The sequence below is a fragment of the Colletotrichum fioriniae genome (genome assembly GCF_027942845.1).
Source record: "Colletotrichum fioriniae strain IMI 355084 chromosome Unknown scaffold_9, whole genome shotgun sequence".
NCBI classification, from domain to species: Eukaryota; Fungi; Ascomycota; class Sordariomycetes; order Glomerellales; family Glomerellaceae; genus Colletotrichum; species Colletotrichum fioriniae.
In genome coordinates, this window is record NW_027076845.1 from 2,236,249 (window position 1) to 2,260,678 (window position 24,430).

At 54.1% G+C, this 24,430-nt stretch overlaps 5 protein-coding genes across 5 annotated transcripts; 3 read left to right on the forward strand and 2 right to left on the reverse strand.

The window, feature by feature from the left end:
- Window positions 1-22: 22 nt before the first annotated feature.
- Window positions 23-1,909, reverse strand: POB3 (FACT complex subunit; the record flags this gene model as incomplete). Its single annotated transcript, XM_065758200.1, has 4 exons — window positions 23-620; window positions 671-1,042; window positions 1,099-1,604; window positions 1,673-1,909. 4 exons carry the CDS (start codon window positions 1,907-1,909, stop codon window positions 23-25), a joined length of 1,713 nt encoding a protein of 570 aa, XP_065613342.1.
- A 1,015-nt stretch (window positions 1,910-2,924) lies between these two features.
- N0V96_008030 (uncharacterized protein) lies at window positions 2,925-3,680 on the forward strand (the record flags this gene model as incomplete). Its single annotated transcript, XM_053194418.1, has 1 exon — window positions 2,925-3,680. The coding sequence occupies one exon, from the start codon at window positions 2,925-2,927 to the stop codon at window positions 3,678-3,680; it is 756 nt and encodes a 251-aa protein (XP_053048268.1).
- Window positions 3,681-4,436: 756 nt separating this feature from the next.
- On the forward strand, window positions 4,437-5,071 carry N0V96_008031 (uncharacterized protein; the record flags this gene model as incomplete). Its single annotated transcript, XM_053194419.1, has 2 exons — window positions 4,437-4,713; window positions 4,767-5,071. The coding sequence occupies 2 exons, from the start codon at window positions 4,437-4,439 to the stop codon at window positions 5,069-5,071; spliced, it is 582 nt and encodes a 193-aa protein (XP_053048269.1).
- A 3,954-nt stretch (window positions 5,072-9,025) lies between these two features.
- On the forward strand, window positions 9,026-10,907 carry N0V96_008032 (uncharacterized protein; the record flags this gene model as incomplete). Its single annotated transcript, XM_053194420.2, is given in 2 exon segments — window positions 9,026-9,033; window positions 9,053-10,907. 2 exon segments carry the CDS (start codon window positions 9,026-9,028, stop codon window positions 10,905-10,907), a joined length of 1,863 nt encoding a protein of 620 aa, XP_053048270.2.
- Window positions 10,908-13,504: 2,597 nt separating this feature from the next.
- N0V96_008033 (uncharacterized protein) lies at window positions 13,505-16,123 on the reverse strand (the record flags this gene model as incomplete). Its single annotated transcript, XM_065758201.1, has 1 exon — window positions 13,505-16,123. One exon carries the CDS (start codon window positions 16,121-16,123, stop codon window positions 13,505-13,507), a length of 2,619 nt encoding a protein of 872 aa, XP_065613343.1.
- Between the last annotated feature and the right edge of the window lie 8,307 nt (window positions 16,124-24,430).

Genomic DNA, 24,430 nt, shown 5'->3' on the forward strand with positions numbered 1-24,430 from the left:
CCCAAAAGTCGGAAGAGCGCAATCAGCCCGTCTTCTTCTTCTTCTTGGGCCTCTCCTCTTCCTCTTCTTCGTCATCCTCGCCATCATCGCCGTCGTCGTTATCCACGTCGCTCTCTTGGCTGCCTGAGCCAGAGCTCTCATGGTCACTGTCAAACTCTTCGGCAACGTCACTCTCACTCTCGGCATTGAAGTCCTCGTCGACACTCTCTTCGTCTTCGTCGGCTGAGCCACGGTCGGCCTTGGCGGCACCGACAACCTCCTCTTCCGAATCGTCCATAGCTTGGTCGCGCATAGCGGCGGCAATGAGGTTGGTCTCTTCATCGATTTCGTTCTTAACGCGCAATCCCTTGAGCCTGAAGAATTCCTCGAGCCCCTTGAGATCCTCGCGGTTGATGTTGCTGAACTGTGATGAGCCAGCACCGTTCTTCATCTGCACGGTGATATCAAAGGTTGACAGCGCAGAAACGGCACCGCCAACACGAGAGAATGTGATGGATGCTGTTTGCTCGTAGGCAATGTACGTCGCAGGTTTAGGCACAAACATGAACGCCTTCTCCAGGCAGTATAGGAAACCTTCGCTGGCCTTGATTGAGCACTTGATACCAAACTGGTTCCGGTGGCTAGGTGGATGTTAGCACAGGTTCCCTCGCACAAACAGTAGGACACATACGTCTGGAAGTCCTTGGCTGGCGTTGTGATCTTCTTGTTAGCAAGTCCTCGGAAGATGTAGGTGATGACTTGGTGAAGAGGTTGCTCGTAGTGAGGCTGGAGTCTGTCCTTGTACCGCTCGTCTATTTGCTCCTCGGTGAGGTTGAGATCGATCGTCACCTCCTCGTCCTTCTTGAATTGCATGACGATAAACGGGTATCTTGTCTGACCCTGGCGCAGGGGCGGGTCCAGGCCAACGCAAAGAAGCACATGGGTCTCATCTGGCTTGGGAAGCACCATAAACTTCTTGATGGCGTCGTACTGGATCTTGTAGTCATACGTCTTACCACGGAGACGGAAAGACGCATCGTACATGTCGATATCGAAACGACCTCTGTCGCGGTGTTAGAAGCTATAAAGTTATAAGTAGCCGCAGTGATGTGCACATACCTGGGTGTGAGATGGAGAATGTCCAGGAACGTAGCGATAGTATCGCCTGCGGTCTCGCCAATCTCGGCCTTCTCCATCAGGGTATCGTAGAACAGAGTGACGGCGTTCTTCTCTTCTTCGCCGCCAGCATCGCTACCAGCCTCGTCGCCCTCCACTTCCTTCTTGACGGTTCCAGGAATGTAAAAGCGCATCTCAACGAGCTGGTCCTTGCCAGCACCCGCCTTCTTGCCCTTTCCGCGCGCACCGCCCAGGTGACCGTTGGTGCCAGTATCATTCTTGTCTGTAGGAGCTGAAAATTCGACCGCGACCTCGTTGCGACCCGCCAAGTTGGTGTTTGAGATTTCGGAGTAGGGGATTTCGAACGCAGGGCGGCTCTGGACGTTGAAAGACAGCTCAGCCTTTCCAAAGTCGGCCTTGCCCCAGTTCCATCCCCTCAGGGCGTGCTCCCTGTTCTCGAGGGCGGTGCTGTACCAGTTCTTGAAGAGCTTGGCAAGACGCTCGTAGTCCTTCACGCCAAATACCAAGTCAGCATTCCATTCATCTCGTATCTGCCGGCCTTTGCGCGCTTCTTTACCTCTTGTTGGAAACCATCGAGCTGGATAATGCGCGAGTCTCGGTTGAGGATCTTGATTTCGTAGCCCTTGGCAGCTCGACTCCACTGCGCCGAAGCAATTGTGCTGTGATCGAGAGTGAAGGTATCGCCACCGCCGGAGGGCTTCCAACCGAGACCGCTCTCGGCAAATCTGCACTTGCCGCTCTCCTTGGAGAGGTCCAAGTAAATGCCGTCAAAGCTCTCTCTGAGAGCGGGCATCTAGTTAGCTATCGCACCATGAGAAAGTCGGAGAAGAAGCAGTCGCGCGTAGTTGTAGATTGAATGTATCGCAAGAATTGCGTGGTTTCTCGGCAATTCGATGGGCATGGGATCTGTGCGAAAGAAGGAGCGGGCGATGGGCACTCACATAGCTGCCATGATTGCTGGCGAGAGGTCGGAAGGTTGAGGAAAGTATCGGCTGTGTCGGTCGTGATACCGTCGCAAAGAAAGCTCTACTCGAGGCAGAATGTGCGAGGAAGTGACGTATGACTCGAATCGCTGATGCTCGAGATGGGTAGGTGGGAGAAATGGAGATGGCGGTGCTTAAGGAGGTCCCGCTGATGTCGGTGATAAAATTTCGGGCGTTGGCATTTCGCGCTGCACTTTCCTGGTCGCGCAAGGCTACAGCACGGTGGCACAGCGACGACGCGACTTTCATTAAGTGCAGTGGGCCCTTTCCTCGTTGCTGGCTGAGCTTTCTTTTACCCCCCTGGCGCAGGCCTATGCGCTTCTCTGTGAGGTCTGCTTACCTAACACAGAGGAGGTCCAATCCGGTTTAGCGCAACTACCCCGACTTGCCTGGGACGGGAGCTTGAACCTGGTGGGGAGCAGCCCTGGAGGCACACTTGCCAAGTGTGGGGTAATTTCCTACCGAGGACAGCCGGGCTTAAGCATGAGCTGAGAGCTGGAGCTGTCGGGTTCGGTCCGTCAAAGTGTCTCAAGAATACTGGACAATTGGGGTATGCCAGCAAGGACAGCTAGGCCTGGCTCGGGGATCGGGTAAGTGGAAGAGGGATTGTGGCTGGTAGCAAGAATGGCTGGCTTTCAATCGCAGCATACAAGTCCTTCCTCTCACTCACCATTTCTTCCTCATTTGCCTCCATGTGTCTGTAAACGCCAACTTCCAAACGAGCCAACGATTTTATATTCAGCACGCAGTAATTGACAATCTCATCTTTCGTCCTTGTCTCATCTCCTGGTTCTGTAGAAAAGGCTCTTCCAGTCAACAGTAGCCATGTCTAGCCCTCCGTCTCGTCTCAAGAACATCCTCGGACATTTCCTCTCATCCTCCACAGCCAAGGTCGACGAGCCCCGTCCGAACCACCACATACACCAGCTTTCACCAACCTTCTTTCTAGAGCGTGCCGCCGCGATAGAGCCCGATGCAGAAGCCATCTTCCACGTGACAGCCAACGGCCGAACCCTGCGACGGTCTTACATAGAGTTCGCAGACAGAGCGCGCGGCCTTGCTTATTATCTGAAGAAGCACGGCTTCAAGAGGGTCGGAATTCTCGCGCCCAACACACCCGCCTTTCTCGAGTCCATCTTTGGTATTGCCGCCGCTGGTGGGGTTAATGTGGGTGTCAACTACAGATTGAAGCCGGATGACATCACCTACATTTTCGACTTTGCCGAGGTCGACTCAATCATCGTCGACCAGGAGTTTGTCCACCTGCTTGACGAGTTCAAGGAGCAGCACCCCAAAGTTCCCTTGATTATTGACACTGATACCGACTACACGGAGGGCGCCTTGAGTGGCCCCTTTGATGATGCGGTCTTGGAGGGCCTTCAGTATGACCACCAACACGGTCAGGGTTGGGCTGGCCTTCACTCACAGTGTGGTAATGAGGATGACATGCTTGCAATTCCCTTCACTTCAGGAACCACGAGTCGGCCCAAGGGCGTAGTCTATACACACCGCGGGGCCTATCTGGCTGGTAAGGGATCCATGGACCGTTCAGACTTTTGCACAGGTATCAAGTTGGGCTGACCGTATTCATATGTAGCCGTTGGAAATGTCATCGAATCAGGACTGAACTATCACACTGGCCGTTGCAAATATGTGAGTCATGATCAAGCCCAGCTCATGCTCACTGTACCTCGCTGATCATAAATTTCTACCATGTAGCTATGGACTTTACCCATGTAAGTACATCAGGCCGTATTGTCGAGAGTCGTTTGCTGACAATATCTAGGTTCCACGCCGTCGGTTGGACGTAAGAAGCCCTACCCTCCAGTCTGGGGCCTTTGGGTCGTGTTTGAACCTACTGACATAGTACAGATTCCCTTGGGCGGTGACGGCTGTGCGTGGAACGCATGTGTGCTTGCGGAAGATTGACTACCCTCTCATCTGGAAGTTGCTCAAGGAAGAGGGCATCACACACTTCAACGCAAGTGATTTCTATCCACGGCATGTGAAGAGCAGATAGTTGACACAGTACTTCACTTGCAGGCAGCGCCAACAGTCAACACCCTATTATGCTCAGCGAACGAGGCCGAGAAGTTGCCTCAAAAAGTGCGGGTAACTGTGGCTGCCAGTCCACCCAGTGCACACTTGTTCGAGCAGATGGTATGTAACACCCCATCCGGCTGCCGGTACTCGTCGAAACAGTATTGACGTGATTAGACAAACCTGAATCTCTTCCCCGTTCATGTCTATGGCATGACGGAGACCTACGGTCCCATCACCAAAGGATACCATATGCCATCATGGGAGACACTCCCGACAAATGAGAAATACGCCAAAATGGCTCGTCAGGGTCATGGCTTCTTGACCAGTCTTCCCATTCGAATTATCAAGACAGATCAGCCAGAGGGTGTTCTTGTTGATGTCGCCAAGGACGGAAAGGAAATCGGCGAGATTGTATTCTTCGGTAACATCTGCGCCAAGGAGTATTTCAAGGATGCCGATGCCACCAAGAAATTGTTCGATGGCGGTGCGCTGCACTCTGGGGATCTCGCAGTCTGGCATCCGGATGGATCTGCTCAGATTCTCGATAGAGCAAAGGACATCATCATTTCAGGTACGCGGCAGCCTGTGGAGTTGTTGCTTCTCATCGTACTAACGAGAGACTAGGTGGCGAGAACATTTCTTCGGTGGCTCTCGAGGGCATGCTCGTACAACACCCTGATCTATTGGAGGCGGCCGTAGTTGCTGTGCCTGATTCGCATTGGGGCGAGCGTCCTAAAGCCTATGTGACTGTCAAAGAAGGCAAGAGTTTGAAAGGGGAAGACCTGATTTCGTGGGCGAAGCACCAGAGCAACATCTCCAAGTTCATGGTGCCTCGGGAGGTTGAAGTTGTTGATGAACTGCCCAAGACTAGCACTGGAAAGCTGAAGAAAAATGTCTTGAGGGAATGGGCCAAGGGAAAGAGGGAGTAAACATGGAAGACAAACGAGGCTAATGTTGTTGTTGCATGATAGCCGCAGCAGTTAGAGAAGGTAGAAGGAGGGAAGACAAGAAGGAGAAGGGGAATGTGCATCAGATACCTAGAAGCAAGATCAAGTGCCACTCACTACCTTACACGTGATTATGCCACATGTCTTAGTGTGAGGTGGTTCGTCTGGATGGAAGGTTACCTCAAGTTGAGACCTGTCCGAATGCGGATGGCAACCCTGACGAAAAAGCCACATGCAACGGTCAACGGTCCTAACGGTCCCAACGGTCAAGGCGCCTTCCCGCAGCCTCCGTTTCCATATACTCAGTGGTAGTCTGTGATACTGTGACGAACATGCATGGACACGTACCGACCTAAAGCAGGTAGACATTCTTCTTCCTTATCCCTGAACCTTGTTTCCTGCGGTAATAAACCAGTAACAGAACAAGAAAGAAAGACACCGGATGGACCACTACCTGAGGTAGGGCAAGAGAGACAGGGGTTGCTGTTTTGACAGGACGGGGAAGGAGCGGAACGGAACCTGCAACACCATCGTACCTAACCGTAAGATGATGTGCCCAAGTACCTTCAGGTAAGATACGGTAGGTGCATCTTGCCTCATGGAAAGTCGCCTGCCTGAACCTGTTGCTGCCTACGTTGTCTTAGGGTAAGGGGCAGTCCACAACACCTTCCACAGAAGACAACCTAAGTCTGACTGAGAAAAGACTCCGAACGGTACAGAGTAAGGTACCCGAGAAGCAACTCGAACCCTCGCTTAAGGAAGACACATTGTCACAAACCACACACCACATGTACGGAGATCAGGAGAACAGGTCACATGTCCTGCTTCTGCGCTTTGGAAGCAAACGTCAAGACACCAGACAACGGTCGAGTTCGCAACGCCAGAGAGTGAGAGTGACCAGTCACCTGGCCCCGGGACCAGAACAGGAGAAGAAACGGCACGATGCTGCTGGCGTCATCGAGCGAAAGGCATCCGAGATTCCGTGAAGCGAGGCGGCGGGAACACACCAGGAGGGTATCCCCTGAACAGCAGACGGACAACTTGATGGAGCCACTCGGCCAACTTAAATTAACCCATACGGAGACCAGTCAGATTCTGACCGGTACGGATCACATCAAAGTCCCTCATCGACCGTAGGGTAACGGTCTCAGCCCCCAATGTTGTCGGGTCCTGGAGATGTGAATAAGGCACTGGCCCCCAACCCTCCCATTTTGAGAGGGAGAATTAGCGGGACAATACCCGGAAACAGCAAAGAACATCCTAGGGTTCGCTACGTCCGATACATCAAGTTTACTCCCAATGGACATTACCTGATGACGCTGCGGCTGTTCACCCTGGGAGAAAGGCTTCTTTTCGTCGGGACCCGAGATCATCAGGCTCTTGGCTGCATCCTCACCGACAGATGTAGATCAAGATTACCCCCCTTATCCTCTAGCCTTCCCTTGGGGCTACGAAAGAAGCCGAGAAGATGGCTGAGGGGAGGGCCCCTCAGCTTCACGATTATTCGGCCCAGCCACCTAAGCACCAATGCAGCTGGCTTTGAGGTCATCTCTCTCTCTCTCAACTGAACAAAGGTGTCATGCAACGGGTTGACCAACGAAGGAAAGTGGAAAGAAGATTCTTCTGACACTTGTCAGTCCACTCCCAACCTTGGCACGTGTTGCCAACCTAACCGCCCCTGATACGAGCATCCGAGATTCAGGACCACTTGAGTCAGACCTCCACTAGTTTTGTCAAGCAACGATCTCTTTCCACCACTAACAGAGAACCAACAGACCTCATCTTTGTCTATGTCTCCGTGTCTGTCAGTATGCTCCTTGAGAGAGGGGGACAGCAGCTTTCCGAGCCCGGCGAAACACAAGGCCAAGTTAAGCAGAATAGCTTTCCCGGACGAGAATGCATAATACGCAGACACGACCTGAACAGCTGCATCATGCAGGCCACTGTGGGTATAGCTGCTTCTACGACCAAGGAAGCTTGGGCGCGCGGGCAAGTCCCTGCTCAGGATTGGGTGACAGAATCCATGTAGGCGCTGCACACGCCTTTGGGGGCCTTCCGGGCGCCCCATGCCGTCCAGGTCGGCCAGCAATCGCGGATCCTTTCGAGCGGTCTGGGGACTGCGTTATCCAAAGCCGAGCTCACATGGAAATTGCCCTATCGAATATCAATCTGTCGCTTCGGGTCCTCATAAAGCCCACCTGAACCCCTCCCCGAGAAAATCAAGTCTCAAAGGCACCATCCATTGGCAATGTCAGTGATGATACTGCGAATGTGATAGCTGACAAAGCTTTGAGGACGCGGAAAGCCCATTCAGGCAGCGAGTTACTAGACTTGCCCCAGCCGGTAAGTCGAGTCGCATGAGCAGCCGACTATGAAATAAGACAAGGAAAGAAGAGAGAGAAAAGGAGGAGAATAGGAAGAGAGATGAGAGAGGGCTCACCACTTGACTCGACCGGAGATGCGTATAAGCTCGGCACGAAGAGTGGCCCGATGGAAAAGGAAGATGGGGGATGAGAGGATGCTCAGCACCCCGGACAAGCCACGGCTAGCTTGCCGTACAAATAAGAAGATGAGAAGAGACTGACTGCCCTGTCTAGATAGATAGATCGAGATCTCAAGAGGAGCAACAAACGACATCGACGACAGGTCATTTATAAATTGTATTGCCACCAACACGAATAGGCGAAGCAGAGCAAAGAGGAAACGTCGTCCGGAACTCGTTCGGTGTGTCCTGCATACCCTGCGCCGCAGCAGCAAAGATTTTTTGGCGACAGCCCTGGAGTGGAGTGACTCTGGCATAAATCCAGGCCACCCCGATCCCCCCGATTACCGGCGTCTTGGGCGCCGGCCGCATTGCAACGCGCTCCCCGCCGCCGTACGTACGACACCCGAGTCTTACTTTGAACACTACGACAGAGTCGATTCACTTGAGCAGCTGTCGTGGTCGGCTGACTCTATTGGAACCCTAGTCCTGGGAAGGTGTGGTCCGCCTAGAGACCAAAGTCACTCCACGGGGACGGTATACGGGAGAATCCCGCGCCACAAGTTGTCTCCCGATTGCCCACTGTTCTTGGGCAATCCCTGAGAAGGCCGTGGCGTCCGCTCCGGAACTACTGGCCAGACGCTCGTCTGGTCCTTTCTTACGGCGGCCTGCGTCCACTGGGATTGTCTGGCCGCACGCTTAGTCCGGAGCCTCCCAATCGTGGCTGGTTTGCTCTTGCTCGCCCGATCTTGGCCATTCGCGGATAGGAGGCCTTTCCTCGGTCCCGGGATTGGAAAGCAGATACGGGAACAAGGTCGAAGATTCGAAAAAGCAAACAAAACCTGTATAAATCACCAACGGCTTTGCGTTGCTTTTGGGCCGGACGGTGGGATTCAGAAAGGGGGTTCTCCAATCGAACCAAGACCCCTCGCCACCCCCGGCAAGACGATACGATGGCGCATACGCCAAACGACAACACTCCCTTCTATGAGTATCTCGTGGATGACCCGGAAGTAAGTATCTCACCCGGCGTTGCATTCCACTTTTCTCCGTTCGGTGCCTTCCTCCCCGGAGCGAGGCCTTCAGGGGCTCCCATTTCTTGCGGTCAGGCCTCGAATCAAACGACCAGCTCATTCCGCACCATGCCTCGTTGCCCCCTTTCTCATGTGCCGACCTGAGCGGCATACGAATGTAACAAGACAAGCGCTAGACCAAGCGATCGAAGGCGCGAGTGAGTACATGATGCCACGCGGGAAGCATCGAGCTGAGCCAGATCCCTCCTCTCCCCCATGGGCCTCCGCAATGAGAAGTCAAGCCACCATTCAAGGACCATGCAAGACTCTCTACATTATTCTGTCTGTCGGTAGTCGCCTCCGGTGCTTGGTATGGGATATGAGCGGGAGGCGGCGGAGTACCAAGGAGCTGAAAGTCTGTGTGCCACCCGGGATGGGGCGATGGCAAGGTGATGTTCTCTGAACAAGCGTTCGGCAAACTGATGAGACAGACGGCGATGAGGCGCAAAAGAGTAGAGCAGGCCGTGTTCTCGAGGACCACAGGTCCTTTCGCAGAAAGAAAAGAGAATTGATGAGAGAGAAAAAAAAGTCTGACGATTATTTCTATCAGCAGATGATAGCTTCGACGCCGTTGTCCCCGCACTTCTCTCCCGAAGTTTTCGGAGGGGCTTTCGACGTCGGCGACCGCCAACACCACGCCACTCGGACCGGTAATCAGACCACCCAGCTGAGTCCAGGCCACAATCGGCCCAACGCCATCAATGAATCGACCAGAGCGACACCACTTAATCAGGTCCAGGCCATTGCAGGTATTCCTGGATTACCCAGACCCGGATCTGTACCGACGGCGCAATTCCCGCAAATTCACAATCTCGGAGGACTCCAGCACCTGAATCAGCAGCACCAGCAAAACTACCCTCAGCTCCATCCTTCAGCCCTGGGCCTGGGTCTCGAGTTGGGTACTCTGGGGTTGACACATGCAGAGGGCAACCAGGGTCTTCAGCACCAATTCGGTCCAGCGGCAGCGTCTGCGCCTAATATTGCTGCTGATCAACAGGGGACGTCGTCGCATCTCCATTTGCAAGGCCATCAACGAGCACCCGCCCACGCCGCCGCATGGCTTCCGCCCGGATATGGAGTCTCGGTATACCACGACAACCCGCAACAGCATGTTGATGCAACGTCCTCCTCCACAACAGCAGCAGGTGTCAACCCACCTGTCACTCTTTCTGCAGCGGCCGGCTTGAGTACTGATGGCAGAAGCCAGAATATTGGTGTTGACGGTGGTCACTTATTCGAATTCGGATTCGCAGCACCACCACTACCACCAACGAGTGAGCCGTCGTTCCTGGGCGGCGGAGTCTATGCCGACATCACGCCACTTTCCACCACGGTAGCTGTAACAGCTCACCCGCAACCACCCACGACCACTTTTGATTTCCATGCTTCGCCATGGCGGCCTCGGCTTCAAGACAGCAGCTCCGTCACACTGACACCAAACATTGCAGCCGTCGCTGCGGCCGAATTGAACCACGACGTCCGCAAGCACAGTAAAAGCAGCATGGAGACCGATAGCGACGTCAAGGACCCTTCGTGGGATGACGATGATAACGAGCCCCAAGATAAAAGGGGCGGGGCCGGGGCAATGAAGACATCGTCGTCGTCGTCGCCCGGGACCCGGAAGCCGCAGCGCAAGGGCAAGCGCCGTGCCGTAGCCGATCCCGGAGCCGGTGGCAACGACGACGATGACGAACCCACCAGCCCCGCGGGCCGGACCAGCGTCAGCGGCCGATCGGTCAAGTCGGTTTCAGTTGCCTCATCCGCCGGATCGAGCACCAAGACGGCACCGGCACCCCGACTGCGCAGTGCCTCCCGCACATCCAAAAACGCACTGCAAAAGCCGACCGAGTCGCTCGAAGAACGACGAACACGCGCATCTCATAACCTGGTCGAAAAGCAGTACCGTAATCGACTCAATGCTCAGTTCGAAGGTCTCCTCAATGCCTTACCGGAGCAGGTCCGTGGCCCGGCCGGCGCCGGAGACGGCGACGAATCAGACCCGCAGGCGGCTGCGGCGGCAAATGAAGAAAGGCGGGTCAGCAAGGCCGAGGTGCTGGACATGGCCCGCCGCCACATCCAGAACCTGGAGCGGGAGCGGGAGACACTCCACCGCGAAAGGGGGGAACTGCTGCGCAATCTAGAGACGCTCGAGCGGGAGGCGGCCGTGAATGGCGGCGGGGGCGGACGCTTGGACGAGTTCCTCGACGTCGAAGGGGTTCCGGACGAGAGAGGCGAGCCGTCTTCGTCGTGGAGGAATGCTTGAGGTGGGTGTCGTTGACACCTGTGCGAAACCCCCTGCCTGCCTGTCTGCCTGCCTGCCTGCCGTGAGCCTATTCTATGATATTGGTGGCAGTCATGGTGGTGGTGGTGGTGGCGGGTGTGAAGCCAATGCAGTGCACTTCTGGAAAGGGGGAGCGCGTGAGCTCAAAATCTCGGAGGCAAGGGTGCCGGGGTGGTGGGGGGAAGGGTTCTTTCGAGTGTCGCCGACCGTCCGAGAACATGCCGCGCGCGGGGGGGAAAGAAACGTCAAACTATCCATTGGCCGCGGCGGTGTTGCTGTCCCCGTCTCAGATATCGACGCCGGTCCGCAGAAGGGTGCCATCCCGCTCGACGGGTCCAGGGTCTTTTCTTTTCTTCGTCTTCTCTTCTTCTGCCCTTTGGTCCCGCTGAGTTTTGCTTTTGGTGTCAGGATATTTTGGGGTGTTTTTTTTCTCCGCGGACAAATTATGATGGCGGATGAAAACAGTTTCATAAAGACGGGAAGAGTCTAGCTTGATTGGACGCAGATGGCGACTACCAGGATATCGGCAGCCCGCATGCCTAGGGTTTTAGGAGGGGAGGTCAGAATAGATTGTGGACCGAAGTAGTGGATGAGAGACAAGTACAGGCGGGACATGGGAGGATATCGCGAGGAAGAGAAGGGGGGGTTAGGTGCAGAGATGCCACCTTGGGTGGGAAGAGAAAGGCGGGAGGAGAGGGAGGTGGTGTGCACGTCTGTACCTATGCGTGTACATGGGTGATGGGCAGAGGGATGAACAAGGTGCCTCGGGAGGATGGAGGAGGAAGCAGGGTGTGGTGTGTAGGTTGAGGATATGTTTTCCGTCAGGATCTGGGCTGGACGGGACTTGTAATTGAGGGTGATACTGGTTTTAGGACCAATTTTTCAACTGCCCAAAAAAATTAAAATTCTGGGAGGATTGTCAACTAGGGTAAGGTGAATTTCATTTGGACAGAGGAAAGTATATAGAAGAAGAAATATCACGACTTTGCCGTTGCCTCCATGCTTGGCTGCAGACCTCAGTGGGAAACAGTCAACATCGCAGTCTCTTCATGAACTTCTTTCGTAGAGTTGGGAATGGAATACATCAGGTTAGTCAGCCTAGCCATCCGAAGTTTTGACATGTCGACGTGTTCGTCATGCAGAGTGTGTACACAATGCGGGCACGAGTCTAGACCAACCTAGCCCGTTCTCACTCCTCCTCCGCGTCGAAGCTACTACGCAGTAGAGGTGGTCTACTACCGAATGCATAAATGCACATCACCAAACTACGACGCAGCACGCCAACCAACAGCTCTTCTGCCGTATCCCAGAACCTGATGGTTGCAAGAAAGTGTATGCATGCATTTCCTCCGAAAAATCGTCAACTTTTTCATGCGATGCATCACAAGGGTTCATTACTCTACCTTTCTTAGTAACAAGAAAAAACCTCGGCACATTTTGATCGCGTGAACCGGTTTGTGGTGTGTTGCTATGTCCTCAACCCCGCCTTTCCGCCAAGTTCATGCTTCATCGCCAATGTAAAGTTGATCATATGGCGAACGGCCAACTCGACGGTTGGCAAATCCTTCACAAAATTACTCATTGGGGGACAGAGGTCAATAGCAGGAGTATGTGGGACAAGTAATAATAGTCTCTTTTCTTGGTTGGAAATTCTTCTTCGGAGCGATCAAAGCTTGCATCCGAACCGCGATGAAATAAGGTAACCCTCCTTTTTTTTTGCAACCCCCAAAACTTCCAAAGCTGGCAAACATCGTCTCTCTGCGTACCCCTCCAGGGGTGCAGATAATCCTTCTCGTGATCGAACAGATGCATAACACCATCCCTCCATTGGGTTTGCTCTCTTCCGTGGCCCTTTCCTCCCAACTTTTTTTTTTTTTTACAATGTGTTTTTTTTGCTTTTCTGTTCCCGTTTCCCCCTTTTTCTTCCGTGTTGGAAAAGAAATCGGGGTCTTGTCATAATCCATCAAATCATAACCCCGGCGGAGGTTGAAAAATCCTTCCGGTGGGTTTTTGTGCTCGCGCCCTTCTTTTTTTTTTTTGTACAACAAAATAACAGTAGCAGTAGCAGCGGTATTGCTGGCAGTGGTAGTATAGTAAGAGTGGATCCTTCGGAGCGGACTATAAAAAGATGTAAGGAAAATGATGATCGTTGTGTGCGTTGCTCTGGCGGTCGCGTGAGTGAGTGTGTATTTGTAGCGAGTGATAGTTGGTCGGAATCGGGAAATGACCAAGCCGGTATTTTGGTCTATGTTGTGAACGAAATGATGAGAGCCCAGGGTGATAACTCCTCCGAGATACGCCAAGAAAGTCTATACGAATCACGACCGTCTTGAAACGCCGTGATATGTCGAGAAACAAACAATAAGGTGTAGAAGGTTTGGTAGTGTAGTGCGTCGCTCCGCCATCGCAGGAGAGAACATACGCGAGTGCGCGCGCGCGCGCGCCCATATGTGTGTGTGTGTGTGTGTGTGTGTGTGTGTGTGTGTGTGTGTGTCTATGCAATAAGATATATGAGATGTGCTATGAGGTCGTAATGTGGTGTCATGGGTCGGAAGATGCGCTCAGTGGCGAGCAGTCGTTCAGATGCGGCTGCCGGCATAGAGAGGCGGGAAAAGGGCGTACTGCCCAGGCGGGGGCGGGGCGCTCAGGGTTTGCGCACGTTGGCGTCGATGCTGCTTCACCGGCTCCTTCATCTTGGCAAGCGGGAGAGAGTCCTGGGACAAGCTGGCGTCGATGCATCCGGAGGCGGCGCGGATGTCACCCGTGGAACGCGACATGGTCAGAACCTCCTCGGATTCGGGCAACGGAGTCATGGTGGACTTTCGTCCTCTGGGCGACCCAAGATCCGCAAAGTCATCGGCACTGAAGGAACGCGAATGGTCGCTACCCTCGAACTTTGGGTTCCAACCCTCAAAGGTCGTGCTTCCCGTGTACCTGGTGAGCGCCGTCCATGTCGAGTTGGTCGATGTATGGCGAGCTTCAGTCAGGCTGGTTTGGCTAGACGAGTTGCTGCCGGTTGTTGAGGTGCTGGCACGGTCTCTGGCGAACAGTCCAGGTGTTTCAATCGTCAAGACGGGCTCCTCGTCAAAGGCGAAGTGGCTGGTGTCGTGTCTCCCCACATCCATGGGATACGCGTCAGTGTCCGAGTCTGCCAACATTTGCTGGCGGAAATCCGTTGGGATGAGAAGAGATGGCGAGAGGTTGAAGCCGTGAGATTCCTTGAAGCTAGAGGCCCGTGAAGCTGTTCTCACATGGAGATGGGAGGTGCCCCGGTAGTTCGTCTCCTTTCTTGGATGAGAGAAGTTTGACCTGACAGGCAGCGCGGTGATGGTAGGAGTGATTGCTTCGTGTCCGTTGACGGAAGTCTGACTGGCGGGGCTGAGGGCTGGCATATCGGAGTGTCCCAACGTCAATGCCGGCTTCAGACCAGCCGAGAGGGGTGCGACGAAGACGCCATCGTTGTCAAGGCAAGTCTCTACAGAGTCCTCTCTCACGATGTCCAAAGACGGCCGGTCCCACGCGTAGTCGCAATCAGCCTCAGCCTCGTGCTCATAGCAGTAGTCAATATCGTCCTCCCAGCTGGCTCGGTGAGAAATAGCATCCGGCCCATCAACCTCCAAAGCTTCTTTCAGAGCATTCTGCGCGGCAAGCATGTCAAAGCTGCCAAGCGTGTCCGATGCGCCGCTTGATGGCCGCCTGAATTCGTCCTCTGGCATCCGAGGCACACTCTGGCGCAGAGCAGGCACAGACTGGCTTCCTCGAAGCGAAGAACGAGTGCTGGCCAAGCTCGGGCCAGACTGCCGAGACAAAACGAACTGCTCCTCCTCTTCAGGCACATCAGGCAAGGCCATCTCATAAGAGACAGTGGAGCTCGCTGTAAGTGGCCATGCAGCATCGTCGGGAGTGGTGATAGCATGAGAGAATCTCGGGTCTGCGAAAGGCTCTGCTTCTTCGGAAATGGTAGATTTAGTGAATTCGATCGGTGCCTCGAGAGTGCCTGGCAAGTGAAAACCGCTGCTAGTCTGGGGGCGTTCTGGGAACATATCAATGGTAGCGAGCGAGTCTTCTGAAACGGTGTAATGCTTCATGATACGGCTTGACGATCTTGGGGGAGGGACAGGTACAGGCGAGCCTGGCAGAATTGGTGACAAAATCTCCTCGTTGATGGGTGACCGGGGTGGCCGTGGAGGTGCTGGGCGCGGCGGGCTCGACCGCAGTTGTTCCTGGGATCGTGTGTGTTTGACCAACCGTCGAGGTGCAGAAGTCGGGCCGGTATGCCGGGCAATGGCAGGTGGGCGATTCGAAAGCATCTCTGGCTGGGCTTCGGACGTCAACGCGTTGTCCTGCTGCGTGTGCAAGGCTTCGGATGAAAAGTTGGAAAAGTGCAAGTCTTCAACGTCAATTCCCTTGAGCTGGCCGGTGGTCGGCCGTTGGGCAGCGCGGATGGCTGAGAATTCGGACACCAGTTCGGCACGGCTCCCCCGCTGAAGGTCCGGTAAGTGATCCCGCTTGGTGTGGGTGACATGTTGGAAGTTGTAGGGGCCCGATATTTGCAACTTGCGTCCCGAAACTGGGTCTTCACCTAAGTCGTCCTGTCTTAGAGTTCTGCGACGGCCAAAAATTGATGGGATGAAGTGGTCCTTGTTTGTTGTCGAGGCCGGGCCATCCAGGGCAAGCTCACCAGAGTATAAGGAACTTCCAGAGGAACTGTGGTTACCACTGCTTTCCCGCTTCATCTTGGCCCTGCGGTTGAAGATGGTTTTGCCAAAGAGCTGCACGCTCTCGGGGCGGTCTCGGGAAGGCATGCTGCTCGAAGTCGACCGACCAGAAGAACGTCTTGACAAAGTAATGGTTTCCAGGGTGTGTTCCCACGACCGGTCCGAGTTGAGTGAGCGCAGTGAGGACGTCGAGCCAGAGGAGGTGGTTGTATGGCTCTTGTGTTTGTCCAAGGCCGAGGCCCTCTGCATCTGCTTGCTCAAGGCACGAATCCTTTCCGGTGAGGGCGGTCCATCAAGAGCAGGCTCGAACAAATCTGTGATGTTTTCGGGATGGTCTTGGGTTGAGAGAAGAGGAAGAGGAGGTTGTGAATTGATGGCAGCGGACGGCGATGAGCCACCTTTGTTGCTGATGCTTGCCCTCTCTTTCCTCCGGGTTGGCTTGTAGGCCGAGTAGTACGGCAGTGGAGCGGTAGCCCACATCTTGTTTTCGACTTAATGCAGAGGGCGACGTCAAGCCAGGCGTGCCCCCTCTCAAGGGATCCCCTTCTTCTCCAGCGTGCTCTGAACAGGGTTGAGCAAGTCGAGGCTTTTTTGTTGCTGGTGTTTCTGTTTACTTTTTAAAAACTGGGCCGCTCTGGATCTTTGTCTGGTTGGGATCGGGGATGTTATGAGGGAGTGCGAGTTGCTTGAATGTGTGTGTACGTGTGTGTGGTCTGTGTAAGACTAATAAGAGGTTGGATTGTGGTGTGTAGGCGTTGCGTTACGTTGCGCCGAGTAGGAAAAGTTTGAATAATAGACAGACTGAGCAGAGCCGAGAAGGAGGGAAGAGCGCGCGCAACAAGAAAACAGCAACCAGCATCAACCGTCCAGTGCCCTTTTGTTCGTCCCAAGAGAGCAACAGGTGACAAGAGATCAACTAGACTGTGGGGGAAGCGCTTGGGACTGTAATATATTTAAGATGGTGCTGTTTTCAATGCGTTGTGAGCCGGGGGTCGGGATCCGAACCTTGGGATCCGTCGAGCCTGTGAGTTTTTTGAGCGCTCAACGCAGATGGACTGTGGACATGGACCAGACCAAAGAAGAGGACCAGTCTCCAGAGCCAGAGACCGGGGGAGGATGTCAGCGCCGCCCCGTCACAACCTTACCCTGTGCAATGCTCACAGTCTCTTGCAGAGTCTAGTCCCAGAATGCAACACCGCAGCATCTCTTCCCCCTCCCCCGTATGTCCCCTCTTCCAGGATGCAGACAAGGGGTCAGGGGGGATGGAGGGATCTGGCTCTGAAGGTGCTGCCGGGGGTGTGGTATGGTCGCCCAGGATGCCTTGCTGGGAGGATTGAAGGGGGGCTGTCGGCCGATGTGGGTGGAGTGGGTGTAAAGCAGGGTACAAACGAACTCTCTCACGCACCCATGAAGCGAGCTGCATCACTGGTGGTTCGAAGAGACCAGAGAGGAGAGATAGATGCACTAGACAGCAGCAGCAGCAAGCAAAGAAGCAAGCAGCCACGCAGTGTTAACAGTAGCAGCAGCATTAGTACCACGCAATACCACTACCACTTCCACAATCACTGCCAACGACGAAAACATCAGCAACATGGGCCGCGTGAGTTCGGAGGCGGCATGCAGGATGTGGCGGTCCTGAGTGGACTGGCCATAGACGGCCCGGGACATGCTGGCTGGGGAAAAATGGTCCTGATTATCCCTCCCCTCGAGGCTTGAGACTTTGCTTGCAACCTGCAGAGAGACCGACGCACTGCATACCAGCAGCCGTCTGCGTCGCTTCCCAGTCGCGTGCCTAAATTCATTGGGTGAAAGGCAAAGTGTGTATGCAGATACGCAACGATAGTAGCTGCAATTATCGCGAGCAGCTGGCTGAAGTCGTGCATACTAAACGGCGCGTTTGAAGAGTCCAAGACTCAAGCAGGCTGGCAGACGCTTGGAACAATATTTGGCCAGTCGGTCGGGATTGGCACGATAGATGTGATGTCCGTATCCTTGCCTTATTCGGTCATAGTTGGACTCCGGCAGTCATTCTGTAGACTTTGATGCACTGAACAAATCGTTGAACTGCGCGATTCCGGCAAAGCGAATAGGCAATGTCTCGTAGCCCCAGGACTGCCTGACTTCCTGTAACAGGTGGAGATGCAGGGACATGAGAGACGACTTATTAGCAAAAGTCGAATATGGGCGAGTGGGTAGTCGGTGAAATTATTCCTACAAGAGGAAAAAGGCGGCCTAAACTCAGCCGGAACGCCAAATGACAGAGGGAAATGAGACTTTGATGCATCCGACCATTGTATACGCCAAGTGTAGGTGGAAGAAGAGTTACAAATCGAGCGCGTCAAGATGCTAGCTAATGGCTGTCATGCACTGTGTGTCGCGTCTGTCTGCCCTGCCGTGAACACTCCTGCCCATGGCGTCCATTTGCCGTGTCGTCGATACTCGCCGCTAATGTCGTGTGCCTTGATATATCCATACAATAACGTTGCAGCATGGCGTTCCGATACGAAGATTCGTTGGGCGCACCTTCATCAAATGCTTCCGAGGTGACAAAGGGAATAGATGCGTAGTCGGTCACTAGTGCGGTGTATGGATTGTGGACCGGCCATTGACCAGAGTTTCTATTTGCAGTTTGCCATGATGCTTGCTTCGCCTTCGAGGTCCACCGCGCGGAAGTCTGGAAGACTTCCATAGTTTTCAGTGGGCGGTTCTTGTTGTCGATTTCAGCGTGACGCGTTTCTCCATACACTTGCTTCTTCCTTTCCCTATCATCTCTTTTTCTCAGGCCTCTTTTGTTCAGGACCGATCTTGGACCTGTGCGTTGGGCGCGAAGCTGAGAGGATTGCCCCTGAAGCTAGCGGTCGATGGCAGATGGTCTTAGAACCGATCTTGCCCCCAAGTTGACGCCGTCGCCTGACAAGACTCGGAAGCTACGATGTGCCGACGATGGCGGTACGCTCAATGGCCGAGAGGGATTCAATACTCTGGTGTCGCTTCGGTATGCTGTGGTACCAACTCCTATGCACTATTCGAATCAGCTACAAGGTCCTCGTCGTGTATGTACGCGCGCGTGATGTAGGCCTCTGTGTGATTGTGCATAACCACCGGCCTGGTTGGTCGGAACAGGGTAATCCTAGCCACAAGCTGGCAAACCGTCTCTCTGGGCTTTGCTTGCACAAACCACTCGCATGTTTGTGGTAAGATTGCTGATGACAGGCCGATCTCTCTACCAACGAGGTTCTGCCTTTTTCACCCGAGAACGTCCCCGTTGACACAAGTCTCAGAAGCTCGAAAAACGACAAGCAAACTCCACGGGCCGTGCATGCACTTTCCAGTTATGGCAAGCCGCCCAGTGAACTTAACATGCCCTCGATCGAGTTTATCTCCCAAGAAGCTCTGGAGGCGGAAATCCATTCAGACCCTAACGTGTCGAAAAAATTTCCAGTTTCATCCGAACGAGCCAGACATTTGTTTGGCCTCCCAAGCACAGATTAAGGTTCTTGAGTCGTGCGTTGAGATGGACGGATAGAAGTTACATCGAGCAGCTGTTTCAACCCATGCTCTGAACGCAGCTCTGACACTCTTCAGATCCCTACCTCGGCAAAAAAACAAAAACGTTGATCTCTTTCATCTGAACTTTGGCACTCAAGGTGAACGCGAGGTTGAGAGCTTTGGCCAGTAAGTGCTCATGGGATGAGGACGTTGCAATACGTTAGGGAAGCTCAGTAAGCTGGCGATATGTTCTCCACCAACACTGAGCAGGCGATGAAATTCACGATGCTGCTATTACTGGCAAGATTGCCGATGGTCCAGCCAGTATATTGGCCTACGGTATCCGTAGCACATCATCTTCTTTTCCGCTGCGTGACTCCTTCCCAGGCTGATTTCGTATCAATGCAGAGATGATGTGAGATGTATGCAGTTGCTCCACACAGCAGCAAATCGTTGATGTCAGATCTGGAGGCAAGTAAAGGCCGCGGGACGTCTCCGTAGCCCGAGTTTGGGTAGCTCAAGCTTGGGTTTCTTATTCCTCATTGACGTGGCTAGTCCGTGGATACTCGTCTGTGTGAGGCGTTTGAAGATTTCCAAAGCGCGTCGAGCGGCGCTAGATCCAGATTGTGACAGATCATGATCGACGACTGCCAGAGGGCTGTGGTCTCCGCCAGAGGACTTTCTCAGTGTCAGAATAGTGAGGAGGTCTGGGTCCATGGATGCTGGAGTGGACACAATGAACAAGGGACCACGCAATTGTGGGCTTTGCAGGTTGCCGGCCGTACGGTATTGCTTCTTCGTGCGCAGCAGCGCAAGAGAGGCCATCCCTGGGGCAGGTTGCGAGCTGCCGAGAGCTGCCGTGTACCATCATCCGGCATCCGCCACCCAAGTAGCAGTCAATCGGCTGGAAATCGGACAGATGCAGGACGCCGTCCGACGTATGAGAAACGAAGCGGTCAGGCTCACAACGGAGCCAGCCCCCCGGCTTCCATAGTAAATGCCGTACAACTGAGTGTCTCAAGTTTCAAGACCGACGTTGGCCTGACCGTTAGGTTTGCGGTGGTAACGGGGGCTCTGAGACAGCCCAGTCATTCTGCGTAGCTTGAGACAACGACTGTTGTTGGCATTATGGCAGTGCGGTCAGTGGGTAGGCGCGAGGGGACGGGTATACCTCGTTCTCGACCCGCGTGCCAGATTCCCAGTCCCCCGAAGGCCGATACCCTAGCCCCAGATCCACGGTTGATTGGCGCTGCAAGGCGCAAGAGGGCAAACTCGACTGACAAGCTCTCTCGCGTCTCTTCTGCCCTGTCGATATTTATCGGTCGGTCGGTTCTGGAATTCCCCGTCAGACCCTGTTCGAGCTAGGTTGCCCAAACGCCAGTGGACGGAAGAAACCAGCCAGGGTGCGGATACCTTGGAGCAAGGCGAGGCAAGGCAAGGCGACGCCGAGCCTTGTCCAGGGCAAGCAAGCTCAGGGCTACGTCCAGCTGGCAGCTGGGGCTTGAACTTGACCAGCCACATTTGCTCCACGGGGTTCCCGGAGCTGGTGCCTGTCTGCCATGTTGATTTCCAGATCCTATTTCCTATCACACATGTTGTGTGCTCCACGCAAGACCCATTCCTCCCAGATAGTAAGGTCGGCCGGAAAGGTCCTTTTGTGAAGAATGTCATTTTTGAGGCGTTGAGCCGGAAGATGACGACAGCGGGGTTCGGCTTGGCTTGAATTGACAGAAGGTTTACGGAGAAGAGGGACCAAGCCGAGTGACTGGAAAGCTGCTGTGCGTCGCCGTGGGTATCAAGAAACCAAACTGCGGTGCAAGATGATGAGAAATGCGTTATCAAGCCCCAATGCTCCCCTGAGTCCTCGCCTGGGTACCTGACTAGTTGAGCGTTGGTCTCAACCCTATGGGTAGCTAGCACTCGGGTAGACTGCTAGAGTCATAGAAGAATAGAAGAGAGGGGGTTTTCAGTAGCCCGGGTAGAGACTAGAAAGAACAGCAACTTGGGTATTTCCGAGTCCGCCGACCGGGTCTATCTGTCTGTCAAGTATCCCATGGATGCGAGGAACTCAAAGAGGGACTGACTGACTGAGTCGCGAACAAGCCGAGCTTTTTGGACCCTCTGTTTTCCCCCATGCTGTCCGCCTTTGCATATGTTGCTCGTGTCTTCTCCATTACGGGCACCGGGTATTGCCAAAGCTCGTCAGAACTCTCGACGGGCATTGGCTACCAAGAAAGTGATCCGAGAATGCGCCTTTTTCTTTCCCTCGTTTTTCCTTGCTGGGCAACTCGCTGAGGGTTGGCTAAAGGCGGATCAGAGTTGCGTGCCTGCATACACCCAACGCACAGACGACGGCGCCAGAGCCGTTTTTCTTCTCTGTTTCCACTGTCCCACAGAGGCGGGACGACTGCCTATTCGCTCAAAGGCAGAGGTAATGGAGAAGCAAAGCTGCGGGCTTGACCAGGCGGGGGCCGGGGATGGTGTACGTAGTGTTAGTGGCTCAAAGGAGTCTTTCCAGCTCGTATGGCGACCAGCAGTGAGTGTGACGGTATCCATGGCCATGACCGCAAGATATGCAGGGTAGATCTCTGTACGTATGCAGCTTCGTAATCCGCAACTCAATTCAGGTCAGCTTTTCAATCGCGTCTCGCAGCACGGCGGGCGGGTACGTAACGCGGGGCCGAGGGCGAGTACGGAGGAGTACAGCGTATCCAGAGCTGCGTAGGTACGGACGTAGGCCAGTCCCATTTTCGAGGCGAAGGGAGGACGGGGACGGCACGGTGCAGCGGTGCGGCAGAGCAAAAGCAAGCGCACATGGGAGTTTGGCTTGTCTGATACTGCGTAGTGTATCCGTAGGCCGCCAAGGGAAGCCGAGGCCATCTGCAGGGGCAGTGGATTAGGTACGGCCTGGATGTCCAATGGGCATGGCAAGCAAGGTCCCAAAAACGCGAAGTGATGGTGGTGGCTTCGATTGGGTTCTGGCTTTCTGATACTGGCGATGGCCGAACTAGCGGTAGGTACGGAGCACTTCGCAGCAGTCAGGTTCTGCGGAGCCCGAGAGATGCTATCCGTATCAGTACAGCCTACTGCCGGGTTCTGCAGAACGGGGCTTTCGACTGTCCAGTGTCGAGCCGGTGAGAAAGAAAGTTTGCCAGGCCCTTATTACGTACCTTGGCTGCTATACGCAACTGGGCGACGCAATGTGCAGTAGTCCGCAGATGACCGTACGCGGTGTGTTCTCTTTTGGAAAGAGAAAAAGAACAAGATCCCGGTCGAGTTCCACGTAGTATCGGCGGGCTGGAGAAGGCACCAGGGCTGGCCGAGAGGACGGGAAGGAAATCCAGGGCTCCGGGGATGTGTCGACGAGTGAGAACCTTTAGTTCGGGACAAGAGATGCGGGTGCTCAGGTTGTTGGGATCCCGTATCCTGTATCCTGTGTTCTGGGTTCCTGGGAAGATTACGGCCAGGTGAAAGTCGGATTGGAGACTCGCATGGAAATTGCTGCAGACTGATTCAGAACGTTGCTTCGTGGGTTGGTAGTGCGGTTGTAATGAGGCTCTCTGATTGGGGAATTGATTGACATTGGGCTTGCCAAACAGAGTACAGCCATGGACGGATAAGGCGGGCGAATTGAAGAAACGAAATGAAGCTTTCCAGGCGGTCGGATAGTAAGTCATGGCTAGCCTGTCTGGCAGCTGTCCGGTAAATTGCATGTCTTCCCGGGACAAAGTGAGGAGAATTTAGCAAATGGCGACTGACCGGGGGATGAAGGCGGGACAAAAGGGATTACCCAGTGCCATCGTTGCTGTTTGTACGAACTTGCGGAGAATGTGCAGTGGGCAACGGGAGTCGTGAAATTGAGAATGAGATGAACTCTCTGCCACATTGGGAGAGGAACTGTGAATACTCGTATTATTGCACCTGCTTGATTTTCCTCTCCTATCCTTCATTCCTCTATTCGTAAGGTACTTACCTACCCGTACCTTCCCTGACAAATGAGCATTCGAGCCTTACCTTACCTTCTCTTACCTTACTCAGATGCAGGTAAGGAACCTCAGGTACCTTAGGTAAGGTAACTTGTATTAACTTATGAGGTAGGTGCGTATCACAGCTCTATCGGATCGGCAGCTTGCAATCTGGTTATGGCCTTCCGCTCCGGCTTTGGCTCCGGCGGCCATGACTCTTACTGGTCGGTCCAAGTGGTCGTTTCCGGAAGGAAGACGGACACAAGGGAAACATGGCAGCCCGGGAAAGCGAAACCCGTTGCGTAGGAAGGAGACATCCAAGGCGGGCACGGCGGGGAGGGGAGGGGATAGGGACCACCTACCTTGAGAAACAGAGACACGGGCAGAGTCCAAAGGGAAGGAGGGGGCACAAGGAAGGAAGGCATGTCTTCCTCATTGCAAAGTAAGTACGTAGTGCCCGTTCCTACCTACCTTACCTTGTGTATGTTATTAGGTAAGGCAAGTCAGGGTGCCGAAGAAAGGTACGTGTATTGACGGCGGGAGCTTGGGTGTCTAAGTATCTTGCGCCTGCCATTTTGAACATCAGTCTCCTTGAGTCCTTGACTCCTTCCGCCGTTGAGTAGCCGTCGCTCCACACCGTTCTCTCCCACGAGTCCCAGTTGGCCCTAGCGTATCTAGAGTATCCACATCTGCACCTGCCTTACCTTAGTGTACTGTGTAGACCTGGATTGCTGCAGGAAGCAAGCAAACGGCAGCAGCAGCAGCATCGGCAGCAGCAGCACCTTCGACCCTTACTGTGTAGGTACGGAGCACGTAGTCCTCTCTCAACAGTGCGATTATTCAACTTTCGCCGTCCCAAGACAAGGAAGGCATAACAGCGTGCTGCCCTGAACTCCACGACTTGATCCACTCGACCCAGCCAGAACCCAGGGGTCCTGCGTGCCTGCTCAATCCACCTCACAGTAAGTGGAGGTAGCCAGAATCCACAGACACATGGAACCTGGAAGGAACTTGGGTTGGCAACTGCAACTGCAGCTGCAACTGCAACTGCAACTCATGGCACGACTAACCCAAGGCTGGTCAGTCTTTTGGTCTTTTTCTCGCCCTCTCTATCCGTTTAGGCCGCATGCAAGTTATCAAAGTACCTGGCCGGTCATTTGCTCGCGAGTTGTCCGCTCAATCATTGTGGCGGTTTTCATCACCTCCCTGAGCAACCTTTAGTCACCAAGTCATGTCTCCAGAGTCCAAATCCTATGTTTACAATCGACTCAAGTCCAAGGCGGCACAAGCGGCGGTTGGCTTGCGTTGCCGTAACTGAGGTGGGGTAATCGGC